General features: G+C 40.0%; 1 protein-coding gene across 1 annotated transcript in view; it reads left to right on the top strand.

The window, feature by feature from the left end:
- Positions 1-9,769, top strand: part of R3HDM2 (R3H domain containing 2) — a 2,908,810-nt gene extending 2,899,041 nt beyond the window's left edge. Inside the window, exon 18 of the mRNA XM_044083626.1 lies at positions 8,974-9,769. Coding sequence (XP_043939561.1) covers positions 8,974-9,317 — 344 coding nt within the window. The 3' untranslated portion in view covers positions 9,318-9,769. The remainder of the gene's footprint in view (positions 1-8,973) is intronic.
- The last annotated feature ends 3,826 nt before the right edge of the window (positions 9,770-13,595 follow it).

Here is a 13,595-nt window from a genome sequence, read left to right as displayed (position 1 = left end):
TGTCAGACTCGAAACCGGTCACAAGTGGAGTCCCACAGGGTTCTGTCCTGGGACCACTCTTGTTCGGTATATACTTTTCCGAGGTACAGGCAAACGTGGGAGGACTATGGCTCACCAAGTTCGCAGATGACAGCAAACTGGGCGCCATAATCAACTCTCCAGCTGACACAAACATCCTTCAAAAAGGTCTCACAGAGACAGATAACTGGTGCCAGCACCTTGGTTTAAAGCTAAATGCCAAAAAATGTATAGTCATACCCTTTGGCAAAAACAATGTGCCCACAAATTACCACATAGGCGGAAACCCATTAAGTACAGAGAAAGTTATTAGGGACCTGGGGACCCAAGTTGACAACAATCTTTCCTTTGAAAACCACATTGCCAAAGTGGTTAGAAAGACCTTCTACATAGCCCACCTCATCACGAAGGGTTTCACATCTAGATCAAGAGAGGTAATTGTGCCCCTTTATTCATCCCTCATCAGGCCCATCATAGAATACAATGCCCCTTTTGAGATGTACCTTACCCGACACCTGCAGCAGTTAGAAAGACCCCAAAAGTATCTCACCAAGAGGATCAAGGGTCTCAAACAGATGCCATATGCTGCTCGGTTAAAAAAACTCCAGCTCTACTCAGTTGCATACCGCCTACTTCGAGGCGATCTATGCCTGACATACAAAGCTATGTCAAATCCAGAATTAATGGACATGTTCCACCTCAGTAAATCTAAATCCCTTAGAGCCACACGCTGGAGGGACTTGAACCTCAGCACAGAAATAAATAGAACTTGCTGGAGGGACAGGTTCATAACCCACAGGCTCCCTTCGATCTGGAATAGAATTCCAGTTCATGTGAGGCAGAGCACCTCACTGAATCTCTTCAAGAAGAATCTCGATAAGTGGATGGGGGATCGTAGGTTTGTCCCAGGGATTACTCCCGTGTCACTATTAAACAGAGGCACAGTAAACTAAACCTTAAAAAGGGCACAGTATACTCAAATCAAGGGGTGGCGTAAGCCATACAGAATCTGGCTAGGCTTATAATTGCCCCAGGGCAGATAGCCTAGTATGAACCTATGAACCTATTCAACTCTGAGCCAGACCTAGTAAAAAAAATTACTCCTAAGGAAATTTGAGGAGGAGTAGATACATGTTTAATTTTCCATCTCTTTTTGACAAAAAAATTGGGGACACCATTATTATTATTAATGGGAGTAGCAACTTCCCCATGGATGGGCACAGCATTCTTGAAAAACAGGGAAGCTTTCCCTGTTCCTTCTTCCAGGACTGACAATAGTGGCTCTCCTTTGCCCACTGAGGTGACCCCAACAGCTGCAGAGATGTGGTTAACCCCTGGTCCGTAGTGGCTGTAGGTGCTTACAACACAGGGATGTGGGTTAAAAGATGAGTGGTCTGAGGTACAACTAATGGCCAAAGCAGAGCCACGTACCTGTGGCTGAAACACATTGCTAGCCGTGCTGTGGTAGCAAAGGCTGTTTGCTTAATTTTTTTCTTTGTGTCTGGAGAAGTACCAACAGTAGGACTGACAGTTTGTTTCATAGTCAGGCTGAAAATGGTGCCTCTTTCCTGGGGTAAAAAAGCAGCAGAAGCCGGAAAAAAATGTAAGTCTCTAAAAATAACTTTTTTTCCAGAGTAAATGGGAATTTAAAGTACTTTGCCAGCACCAAAAAGAAAAATAAACACAAACATGATAACAAAAAAGAACTCTCACTTTTAAAAGTACAATACAGTCTTGTGACAGTCCATTAAAACACAAACTCCTAGCTTTAAAATAACTTTATTGAACAGAGAAGTGTTATCAAACAAACATTCTTTTTAAATAAGAACCCCCTCTTAGAAGAGAGCTTGTCTGCCCAGCAAAGGAACAGCATGAGCAGACCATCGATCCTTGAAAGCCGCAGAGGAGTGTATGGTTCAGTGTCAGGAAATCTCTGAAGGGCCATGTGAACAAATCTCTCTTTTTTTATGGTATGTGCATGTGGAAGGTACCCTGAAGCTTTGGAAGTGGACAAGCGTGCAGGATATAACCTATATAGCATAGACTACTGCAGTAGTAATCAATGTGAAGGATGTTGGCATTCATGGTTTTTATATATGTGTGTATATGTATATATATATATATATATATATATATATATATATATATACACACACACACACACACACACACACGAATCAGAATAAAAAAAAAAGTAGACTATGGTATCCGAATGATCAAAATAAGTGTGAGAAGGAGAAGGCTTAAAGAGGTATGGATAAAGATAGGATTTAATAAGGAAACCGAGGGGAAGAGTTTGAAGAGAATAAAGGGAGTTTAAGAAGGTATAGGAGTTATGGAAAATTGTATAGGATCATAGGAAGTTACTAGGCTGTTGGCTCTGAGGTCCTCATAAGCCTAGCCAAGAGTTTAGCCCATGTTTAAATAAGTCAGCACCCAAAGCCCCTGTCCAGCTGGGACACAGGTGGAATCTCGGGTGTGTTTTCTGTTTCCCATCCAGTTATCCGGGTTGCTCGTGAAAAGGGATAATGAGGTACTTTGCTTGATGTAGAGAGGGAGTCTATTCCACAGATGGTGGAGTCTCTGGGACACAAATCTGTTCCACCAGCAAGTCATATTGATGTCACAGACCTGGTTGAGGTCGCTCGTGCGGGTTGCTTGAGTGTAGCTTGACTTGCGGATATGCAGCAGTCCCATCAAGGCAGGGTCTGAGATTGCTTTGTATGCCAGACAGAGATCACTACTGAGGAGTCTGTATGAAACTGAGTAGAGGGACAGGAATTTTAACCTATCTGTGTAGGGTAGATGTTTGAGGAACCTCTGTGGTCTCTGCAGCTGCTGCATGTGCTCTGCGAAGTACAAGCTGAAGGGGGCGTTGTGCTCAATAATTGGCCTTATAAGGGAAGAATACAGGGATGTTATGACTTCCTTGTCCCAGGATGAGATACCCTTACTTATGAGGTGGACCATGTAGAAAGCTTTCTGTACAACAGAAGCAACATGGTGGTCAGAAGTCAGGTTGCTATCAACCTGGGTTCCCAAATCCCTCAAGACTGATTTGCTTGCTTAGGACGTTGTTATTAATGTGATAATTTGTGGGGATGTTACTCTCCCTAAAGGGGATAATGATGCATTTTTTTGGCATTCAGCTTGAAGCTATGTTTCTGGCACCAGTCATTTGTTTGGGTGAAACCCTCTTGGAGGACATCCACATCACTTGGGGAATTGATGACTGCATCCAGCTTGCAGTCATCTGCAAACTTGGTCAGCCATAGCCTACCGGTTTTGGCTTGCAACTCAGAGAAATATATCCCGAATAACAGAGGCCCCAAGACCAATCCCTGGGGTACACCACTCGTTCTTGGTCTGCTGCTTGAAGTGGCTTCCCCTATTTTGATTAAGTGAGTTCTGTCAGTGAGACAGTTTGCTACCCATCTGATAACATATGGATTGATGCCTAGTTGAGAGAGTTTATCTATTATGTCCGAGTGGGGAATAGTGTTGAAGGCTCTGGCCAGATCAAGGTAGGCGGTGTGCACTGCCTTCCCCTCGTCCATGGCTTTGAGGACTGTCTCAAAGAAGTCGACCAGATTTAACAGATGTGACCTCCCCTTGACAAAGCCAAACTGTTTGGGGTTGAGTGTTTGGAGGTTGCCAATATCCCTGTTAATGAGGTCTGTGATAATCCATTCCATGGCCGTGCAGATCATTCTAGTTAGGCTGATGGGTCTATAATTTCCCGGATTGGTGGATGCTCCACCTGTGTGTAATGGAATGATGGTGGCTGTCCTCCACTTGGCTGCCAGAAAGCCGGTACTCAGGCTTTGGTTGAATAGGGTGCCTAATGGTGCTGCAAGTTCATGTAGGATGCAGCCTGGGATGTTATCTGGTTCCGTGGAGGCTGTATTTGTTGCCTTTGAGCAGGCAGTGATGACCTGTTCCCTAGAGATAAGGGGAAGGGGGGCAGGTACTGGGAATGCCCTGATTTACTGATTGGGTGGGGGGGGGGGCGCAGAGAGGTGAAGTTTTCACTGAATCTGTCAGCCAGTAGGTTAGCTATAACTTTTGTGTATGTGGTGTCCTTGACCACCGGTTCTGAATAGATCTGGGTGCTTCCTTTGAGATTGTGGATATATGTAAAGAAGGCCTTATGATTGTCTCTAGGAGATGTGGCCAATTTGGACTCGAAGTTGACTTTAGAGGATTTCACTAGTGCTCTTATTTGCTTGCTCAGGCTAAGGAGAGATTGCTTCCAGTTGGGCACCTGCTCCTTATTGGTCCTGGACAGTAATTTTGTCCTTTTGTTATATAATTTATTGCAGATGTCCACCAGACAGGTTTAATCTTCCTTGCGGAGGATGATTTAGTCCTGTCAGGTATTCCTGATTCCATGCATCTGTACAAGTCCTATTATAGTACTTGGATGTAGATTTGGATAATGGTGCTAGTTCCAACAGACGGAGAGGGGGCTCTGAAGCTGTTTATACCATCCTGCAGGAGGTTGTAATCAGCTTTGGAGAAGTTTTTTTGTTTGACCCTAGCTAGAGGGGCGTCAGGGGAGATGCTGACTTCAAAAGTGACCACTTTATGATCTGATCTTACCAGGGAAGATGATACTGTAGGGATGCTGCAGTGGTTATCATGTTGGTTAATACCAAGTCCAAGATATTATCACCTCTTGTAGAGGTATCAGCTAGCTGTTCCAAGGCATTTGCATTGATAAAATCAAGGAATCTCTGGGCGTTTGCCTTCTGGCATGAGTATTTTTTTCCAGTCTGTGGTTGGGTAGTTAGTCTCCCAGGATCAGGGTGAAGAAGTTGAATCTTTATAGATTCAAAGAGGTTCAGATAGGTGGAGTGGGCATCTTGAGACAAATTTGGGGACCTGTAGCTAGCTACGACTAGAATAGGGTCTTGTCCGTGGTTAACTGCACCTGGCGTGTCTGCTGTGCATCATATTGTTTGACCAGCCTGGAGGTGTGTGCATCTTTAATATATATATATATATATATATATATATATATATATATATATATATATATATATATTGAAACTCCACCTCCTTTGGCTTTGCTGCCCACAGTTATGGGTTTGAATGCATGATAAGATGAGTAACCAGGTAAGGCTGGGATGCTCTCCGCATCTTTGAACCATGTTTCTGTGACTGCACAGATGTCAGCATCTTCCAGGGTTAAGGATACTTGCAGTGAGGTGCAGTTTCATGTTTAGACTACCAGCATTTAATAGCATGACCTTTAATTTGCATTTTATTAAATTTTTTTGTTGTTTTTATCAAACTCAGGACTTTTCCTAAAAAAAGGCACTATGGGGGGAGGCAAGGGCCTTTTCCAGAAGCCTGAAGCCTAAACAAGACAGATGCAGGCCTTCTCTACCAAAGCATCGTGGTCTGTCAGTCATATCTTCCCTGGCTGTCTTGTACTGGACCCACCCTGGAATGACACCAGAAACTAAGCCAATTGTTAGTCAGTCATTTTCTGTTTGTATTGAGGCCTCATTCTGGGTGACTGTAGAATGATGCTTAAGGCTAGGAACATACCTGCCTGGGACACACATTCAGCAAGCTCAGTCATGTCTCTCTTCATATACTTCAGGGAGATACATCTCATGTCGTTCACCCCAACATGGACTATGACAGAGTCATAACAGTACTACATGTTGTTGAGAGACTAGAATGCATGTGTGATATGGCAGATTCTGGCACCTGACAGACAACTAACCATGACTTTCTCCTTATCCGACCTGGTGAGAGACAAATCTGTGTTTCTCACAATGGAGTCTCCTATGACTAATATGCTGGGTTTATGGTTAGGCCTTTGTGGTTGCAAGACACAGGTGTGTGGACTGTGTATGGTATGTGGTGTGGCAGGTTGTGGAGTTTGCATGATTTTTTGCCTCTGATGTCGTCTTTGTTTGGGTATGTTTTTGTTGAGAACCTCCACATATGTGTGGGTGTGTTGTGTAGTTGTGGGTGGTGTTTAAGGTGTAGTGATTGTGTTGATAACTTTCTCAGTGCCAGATACACTGGCTTGTGAGGGGGAGAGTATAGACTCTTCCTGTAAGACAGTGAGACCAGTTTAAAATTAACCCACCTTTGTGAATATGAACTATTAAGAAAAAAATTAGAAAGGGTTATATATAGTCATCATTCTTCTCAATTGTCCAGATTTTTGCATCATTTTTTGTCTTTTCCTCATAAAAGTTCTGGTTTTGTGGCAAATCAGTGAGTACTGACTTCATTAAATGATATACATTAGAGTTTCAAACTTCAGATTCTTCAGAAAATGCATGGCAATACAAAACCCTTTACATTAATTACTTTATAATTTTATAAGATCAGTATTTAAAATGTGTCCCTACTTTGGCCCTTTGTGCCTCCATCTTTCTGGCTTTGTCCAGATTTCTTGAGCTAAGAGGTATGATAGTGATGATTAAAAAGATCAAGAGACAGAAAAAGAGTACATGAATGCATAGAAGAGTGTGAAGAGGTGGTCAAAAAGTGGAAAGGAATATTCATAGGAAAGAAAGATTTATGAAGGAAGCTGCGAGAGTGTAAAAGATGTAATATATAAAATGCTTTTACAAGGAAAAAGTAGTTGTAATGCATTTTTAAGGTAAAAATGTGATGAAGAAAGAATAATATGTATGTAGAATATGAATGGAGAATAATTCTATACATAGGAGAACATTATGAAAGCTACAGTGGACTTTGTAATAGACAAAGAAAGGAAATAATTGAAAAGAGAAAGGAATGTTTTGCAGTTTAGGACTGATGGAATAGTCGAACAGGTAGTAAATATGGAGGAGATGAGTGAAGTATTGCACATAGGTAAATGTTAACCATGCTGCAGAACCAGATGAAATAGGGTGCAGCTTTTATATAGATATACATAGCAAAAACAAAAAGTGATGTCTTTAAGTATGATGGATGAATGGTTAGAATGTAGAGTGGGTTATAAGGACATCTGTGAAGGACTTATAAATTGTATTTGTAAAACAAAAAAGGGGGGAGGCAAAATGTAAGGAATTAGTGGTCAGTAGAGTTAAGTGGCATAAAGGGTAGCATTGCCACTTCACAGCAAGTGGTTCTTTGGTTCACTTCTTGGCTGGAGTGCCTTCTGTGTGGAGTCTGCATTTTTCTGCCTGTGTTAGCATGGTGTTATCTCCAGGTGTTCAGTTTCTTACCACAATGCAAAGACTAAAGAGGTGGATTGGGGATTCTAATTTGCCTGTCGATGTCATTGTTAACTCATATAGTATGGTAGAAAGACCTGGCTGTCTAGTTCCATTTTTCATTTTGCCTTGAAAATCCTGCTGCTGGTTGGTGGCTATACATAGGGTCACTCTAAGAGTCAGATGCAACTTGTAAAACAGTGAGCATTAAGTAGTACATGTTACAAGTTGTTTTATGAAGATTATGCAAAAAAGGTTAGGAAGGAGATATTTGAAGTTATTTACAAAGGGATTTATAGTATTGAGATAAAATGAGAGATTTTAATTGTAATTAAAGTTGAACGTGTTCTAATAGAGAAGGCAGGCAGCAAGATGGTTGTATGTTGCAAAGGTCATTTATGGTAAAGATCATGATAAAATGTGGGAAATTTTATAAGCATATTTAAATGTTGAGAAGCTTCTGAAATTTGTTTATGACAACACTTGGATCGAGCTGTTGGTTAATGGCTAGGAAAGTGAAGGAGTGAGAATACAAAAGGGGATGAGGTAGGGAATGCCTCATGAGTGGTGTACTTTTGGCATCAGCAGTGAATGCAATGACACAAAGGTATAGACAAAACAAAAACTGCAGAGGAGGAGGAGATGAGATGCCGATGATTTAATGGTGATTAAAAAGAGTAAGGTTTGAATAAAGGAGGCTATTATAAAAGCAGTTAAAGAACTGGAAATTATTAAAGCTAAGAATAAAGGCTTTGGTAATGCTTTAAAGGCTGAATGAGTATATGTTTGGAATTAGTTTAGGAAGAAGGGAAGTGATGCTGAAGCAGTGGAAGGAAGCTTTAGAAGAAACAAAATGGGGATGTGGAAGGTGTTTCAAATGATATGCGAAGAAAGTATTTTTTTAATACATGTGTATATTTTAGGTAAGTTAAGTTATACGCTTTCCCAGGTAAATCTGAAAAATGCATTAGATATATAACAAATATGTGAAAGATTTGTACGTTACAGTGATGTGAATATTGAAGTGTAAATTGTTTGTGGTGTCTGTTATATATATATATATATATATATATATATATATATATATATATATATATATATATATATATATATATATATATATATGTGTGTGTGTGTGTATATATATATATATATATATATATATATATATATATATATACACACACACACACACACACACACACACACACACACACGCACACGTGTATAATATGCACTACCACCAAATCAGACAGACAAGACCTTGGTTTATAGTCTCATCCGAATGGTGGCACGCACTAGAATGTTATGCAGTGTGTGTTTGTTTTTAAATGAATCTAAGCACCTATGTCAGAATAGAACCCCACAGTTTTCTGATCTTCCCAGCATAAAAGGTGAGTGGGCTACCTTTTGAGCCAGTGACACTGACAGTATAATTTTAAGCATGCAATAGATTGATTAACCGAACTGAGAACAAGGTTCAGAGTTGACTGCATTGCATTCTGCTAGATTGAAATGGGCAACATTATGAGCAGTAAAAGAAAATAGTGAAACATTTGTAAGATTTTGAGTAGCAGCAAAGTTGAGTGATACAAATTGAGCCTTTGTTGGATGGAATCATGATGTAGAGAGACTGTTGTCATGGCATACATGCCCCATTATGTTTCCATCACACAACTCCTAAATTGCATATGTTTTGTCAGGCTACTGTAGATCCTGTATTCAAAGGGAAAGCCTGTATTATCCTTTGTTTTTTCATTTTCAGTTGTTGGACGGGTCTTAGAAGTAACTGATCTTCCTGAAGGCATTACACGCACAGAAGCCGACAAACTCTTCGCTCAGCTTGCCATGTCTGGTGCCAAAATTCAGTGGCTCAAGGACTCTCAGGGGCATTCCAGTGGAGGAGTTACTGACAGCAGTGAGACTCCAGAGAATGGCAGGCACACTAATGACCTTGCTGCCTTATACACAGTTGTTGCTGTTTTCCCATCCCCTATAGCCGCACAGAATGCCTCACTCAAACTCAACAACTCCATGAGCCGGTTTAAGTTAAGAATGGCCAAAAAGAACTATGATCTACGCATATTGGAAAGAGCTAGCTCACAGTAGCAGCACGCAGCACACTGGACTTATCTTTACCATCACCTTGGTATCTAGTTTCTCTTTCTTTCCTTTGGCTGACTCTGTTGACCCTTTTTTTCCCTCCTGACATTGTTTCCTGGTTTTCATTTCTTTTTGCCTCTGTGGCTCTGGTAATGCATTTTTTTTCTTCCTCTTAATATATTTATATAGAAGTAATTAAGGAAAAGTTGTTGATTTCAGTGGAAGAAAATTGTCATGACCTCTCTGCCTATGTCATACCCTGTGCAGCCTCTTTCCTCTCTCCTACCCCAGTCTTTTTTTTTTCCTTTTAACACCTTGTAACTTTGTTTGGTTTAGAGTTGTGCAGAGGTTATCAGAAGCAGTATTTAATTGCACAAAGACATGTTGACTGCGTTTGTTCACTGTAAATTTTATTTAATCTGTTATTTTGTTTTTAAATATAAAAGAAAAAACTGCCACTGTCATCTCTAGAGGTTTTCTTTATACAGTGATTCCCTGAAATATGGACAGCATCATATTTGTCCTGACCCTGGATATCATTTGACTGTTGCAATGTCTTTTCCATCTCCTTCCCAATCTGTACATTTTAGGTTCCAGTTTACTACAAAGGGAGTTTTATTATGGCTGATTCTAAACTTTTGAAGAAAATCTCAGGAAACTAGCAAGTTTTTCTTCGAAGTATGTTTGCTCTGAAACGTGTTTGTTGAGGGGTTATTGTTAAGATTTATTGAATGCAGTGCTGTGGAGCTCTATATGTAAGGCACCGTTTATGTTTGTGGATCATCATGCCTTTTAAATGCATTTACTAATCTAGTCCAGACATCAGATGTATGACAGGAACCCATAACTGGTAAGAAGATAATAGTATTCCTTGCTCTTATAGGTTCCATGCCTAGAAAACCATCAGTTTTGCAACACTGGTTCTTTGAGCAAGCATTGTTTCACTTTTGGAGACCACTTTTGCAAAAAAAAAAAAACACCATTCTTCAGTTTAAAGAAATAAGCTGTTTCATCTTTCTTAATTCCAGCACTTGCCAGTGGATTAGAAATTCGGCCACACGAGTTTGATCCATTGCTGTGGAGGTTTTTGTGTCAATAATGCATGAATCTTGGGTTTAATTTATTGTAGTCTTGTTTTCATAAAGTTTGAATACATTATAAATTACACGTTTATTAGCAGTCATTTTCTATTTAACGCATCTGCACCCTTATATGCTTAAGGGCTGCATTCATGTTACCCTGAAAAGCAGCTGTTTCCTGCAGGTAGAATAGTTGTCAGCATGGAAGCCCAGTATTTTTAAGCAAAGTGAACTAGTTGCTTATGCTTCTCTGTTAAGGTGGTAAATTTGGAAGGAATAAAGTTGTAGCCTTAGCAGAAATTTTTGATAATGTTATGTTGACACTGTAGTAAAACACCATTTACTGCTTGGGCTGTGTTGTCATCCATGTGAAGTTTTGCGAACAACCTTAAAGAATTTGGAGCTTGTTTTAAAAGTAAGTGGATTCTGCAGTGTTCTGGTAAAGGGAGATATCATGTTTTTATACAACATGTCCTCTAAGTATACCTTTCTATTTCTGTATGTATGTACTGAAAACAAGACTCAAGCACAGGTGTAAAGAGGCACTGTTAGACTAATTTCTGTAATAAGCTAATACTATTTCCAGAAGTTACGCACAGTGCAGTGCTTCATGTAAATAAACCTTTTTTGTTGAAATTTAGACAGAGTGTAAAATACAGTTGTTATGGTTTAAATTTGTTCTTGACACTGGTAACAAAGCAAAATGTAGTAGTAATGGAATACATTTCTGAGAGAAAATCAAGAGCATCGCACAGTGTCAGGAATGGATTTGAAATCCATCTATTCCCAACCCCTTTTCCCATTTTTGCACATGGGAGTGGGGGTGTCACTTAACCGTGACATTCATATAGAGCCAAGGTTCACACCCCAGGTTGTTAGTCCGCCTGCGGCTGTTCTTCCATACCACACACACACAGCCAATTTAGAGTGTCCAGTCCACCTACTGTTTGCCTTTGGAATGTGGGAGGAAACCAGAGCACCCGAAGGAAACCCCTGCGAGCATAGGGAGGACATGCAGACTCTGCATAGAAGGCACCCCAGGCAAGAATTGAACTGGAGGACATCTTGCTGTCAAGTGCTGTCTGTGTTCCACTATGTAGGTGAGAGATTCCCTAGGATGTATCTGAATCCTATCTGTTGTGAATGTCTCTGTTACAGCATTGCATAGCACTAACAGTGGTATGCATTCTTTCACTGTTGCTTCAGTGCTGGCCTTTCACCAAACTTTTGTGCATTTGTAATATATAAAGCATTTAAGTTAACTCTATAGGTATTCCATTGACTTCTGTGACTAAACTTTGAATTAAAAAAGTCTAAAAACATAATGATAGTGGTAAAGGAGCAAACCAAGGCTGAAAGTTCTCAGAAGCATATAAATTCCTTGCACACTAGTATTGAAAACAGGAACAGTCCAAACAGAGATAAAAAATCCAATTTATTCGTGCACTGGTAAGCGCTTTCACCCCTTTGGGCTTCCTCAGACCAATAAAACTTAAAGAATAATTCTTCTTTATATAGTGCATTAATTAGACATTTAATTAATCAAACGTGGCAGGTCCGTTCAACCCCATTAAAGCAGTATTCCCATTAAAAAGGATATGACACCAAAGAACTATAATATAACCTAACCACAATCAAATATACTAGCAGTTTATAAAAATTTATATAAAATATTAACTCAGCTGTTTAAAAACAGATATACACACCATAACAACTTATATTGGGTATAAATAGTCTCCAAATAAAATACAGAAAAACTGTGCCCTTTCCAAATATGAGGTTGCATAAAAAATACTCTCTATAAAAAATAATGCATATAAATACAAAGCTGTACACACTAAATCTCATGCCAAAAATATGTATAACAGGTAACAACATAAAAAGAACATTACTCGAGTAACTACTTGGCTGTAAGTCTACGTGCTTTCAATATAGGTTTCAGGGGCACCTTATCATTCAGGCCGGGTGTCTTATTGGCCCTAAGCCTGATGATCCACTTAAGCTCACATCTTTCACTGAAATTTCTAAGGTCCCCTCCTCGAATACTAGGACTTACAGTCTGGATAACCATAAACCTAAAGCTATGTTGGTGACCATATTCTTGCACATGTTTAGAAAGTGCATTGGTGTCTGAGACAATACGAATCTGATACATATGCTCTCTTATCCTGTCTCTTAACTTTCTGTTGGTCTTCCCAATGTAATATGCAGAGCACATTGTACAATGTGCTAAATAGACCACATGTTCTGTTAGGCAATCAGCACTGACACTAAATATAAACTCATGTCTCATGACAGGATGTATAAACATCGCGCTGTTATCGATGAAATCACAAAAATTACATCTACTGCAGCAGCTAGTGTGCTGTGAATCAATGGCACCAATACCACTACTGGCTCTCGAGTAGCATAAAAGTCTCCTTAGGCTGTTCTTGTTCTTATACATAAAAGTAGGATGATCACCTACCAAGTCCTTTATAATCGGATCAACAACTGTCAACACACCCTAGTTCTTAACACTGATCTCTTTGGTGTCCTGTGTATAAAATGTGGGTACCCTAACTTCTGAATGAGAAGGTTTTGCAACTGGGTTCATACCCAAACCACCTGGTGAAAAGTAAGGGCAGGCACTACTGCTCCTCAAAGCCTCAACTCTTTCAAAATCCTCCCATACTTCACCCACCTTATAGGATCTAGCCAGCAAACCTGTCTTGCAAGCCCAACAACTCATTCTGAAACCCCCCCATCAGTGGGGTTAAGCCTAGAAGCTCTCATAACTTGGCCCTTGATCACATTCTTAAACACACATCTAGGATGCATGCTCATCCTGTGCAATAGCATATTCCTGTGGCATGGTTTCCTATAAACACCAGTGTTCAAGGTGCCATCCCCACATTTCTCAACAGACGTCCAAATATGCTATATGAGTGTCTGAAGTAACCATGGTGAACTTCAAATAAGTGATAAGTCCATTTATCTCATCAAGAAACTCAACAAGTCGTCCCTCACCCCCTGTCCATAACAGAAACAGATCATCCACAAACCATTTGTGAAAACAAACATAATTCTGAAAGCTATTCAATGGGAAAAGTTTCTCTCTCTCCCAGGTAGCCATAAACAAGTTGGCGTAGCTATTGGCACAGGATGTGCCAATAGCCACACCATCTCGATGAATGTAAACCTGTTCATTAAACATAAATATGTT

Source organism: Protopterus annectens, chromosome 9.part0, assembly GCF_019279795.1.
Source record: "Protopterus annectens isolate FY-2018-M chromosome 9.part0, PAN1.0, whole genome shotgun sequence".
Taxonomy (NCBI): domain Eukaryota; kingdom Metazoa; phylum Chordata; order Ceratodontiformes; family Protopteridae; genus Protopterus; species Protopterus annectens.
Note: the sequence above shows the minus strand (reverse complement) of the source record. Positions and strands in the feature narration are given on the sequence as shown.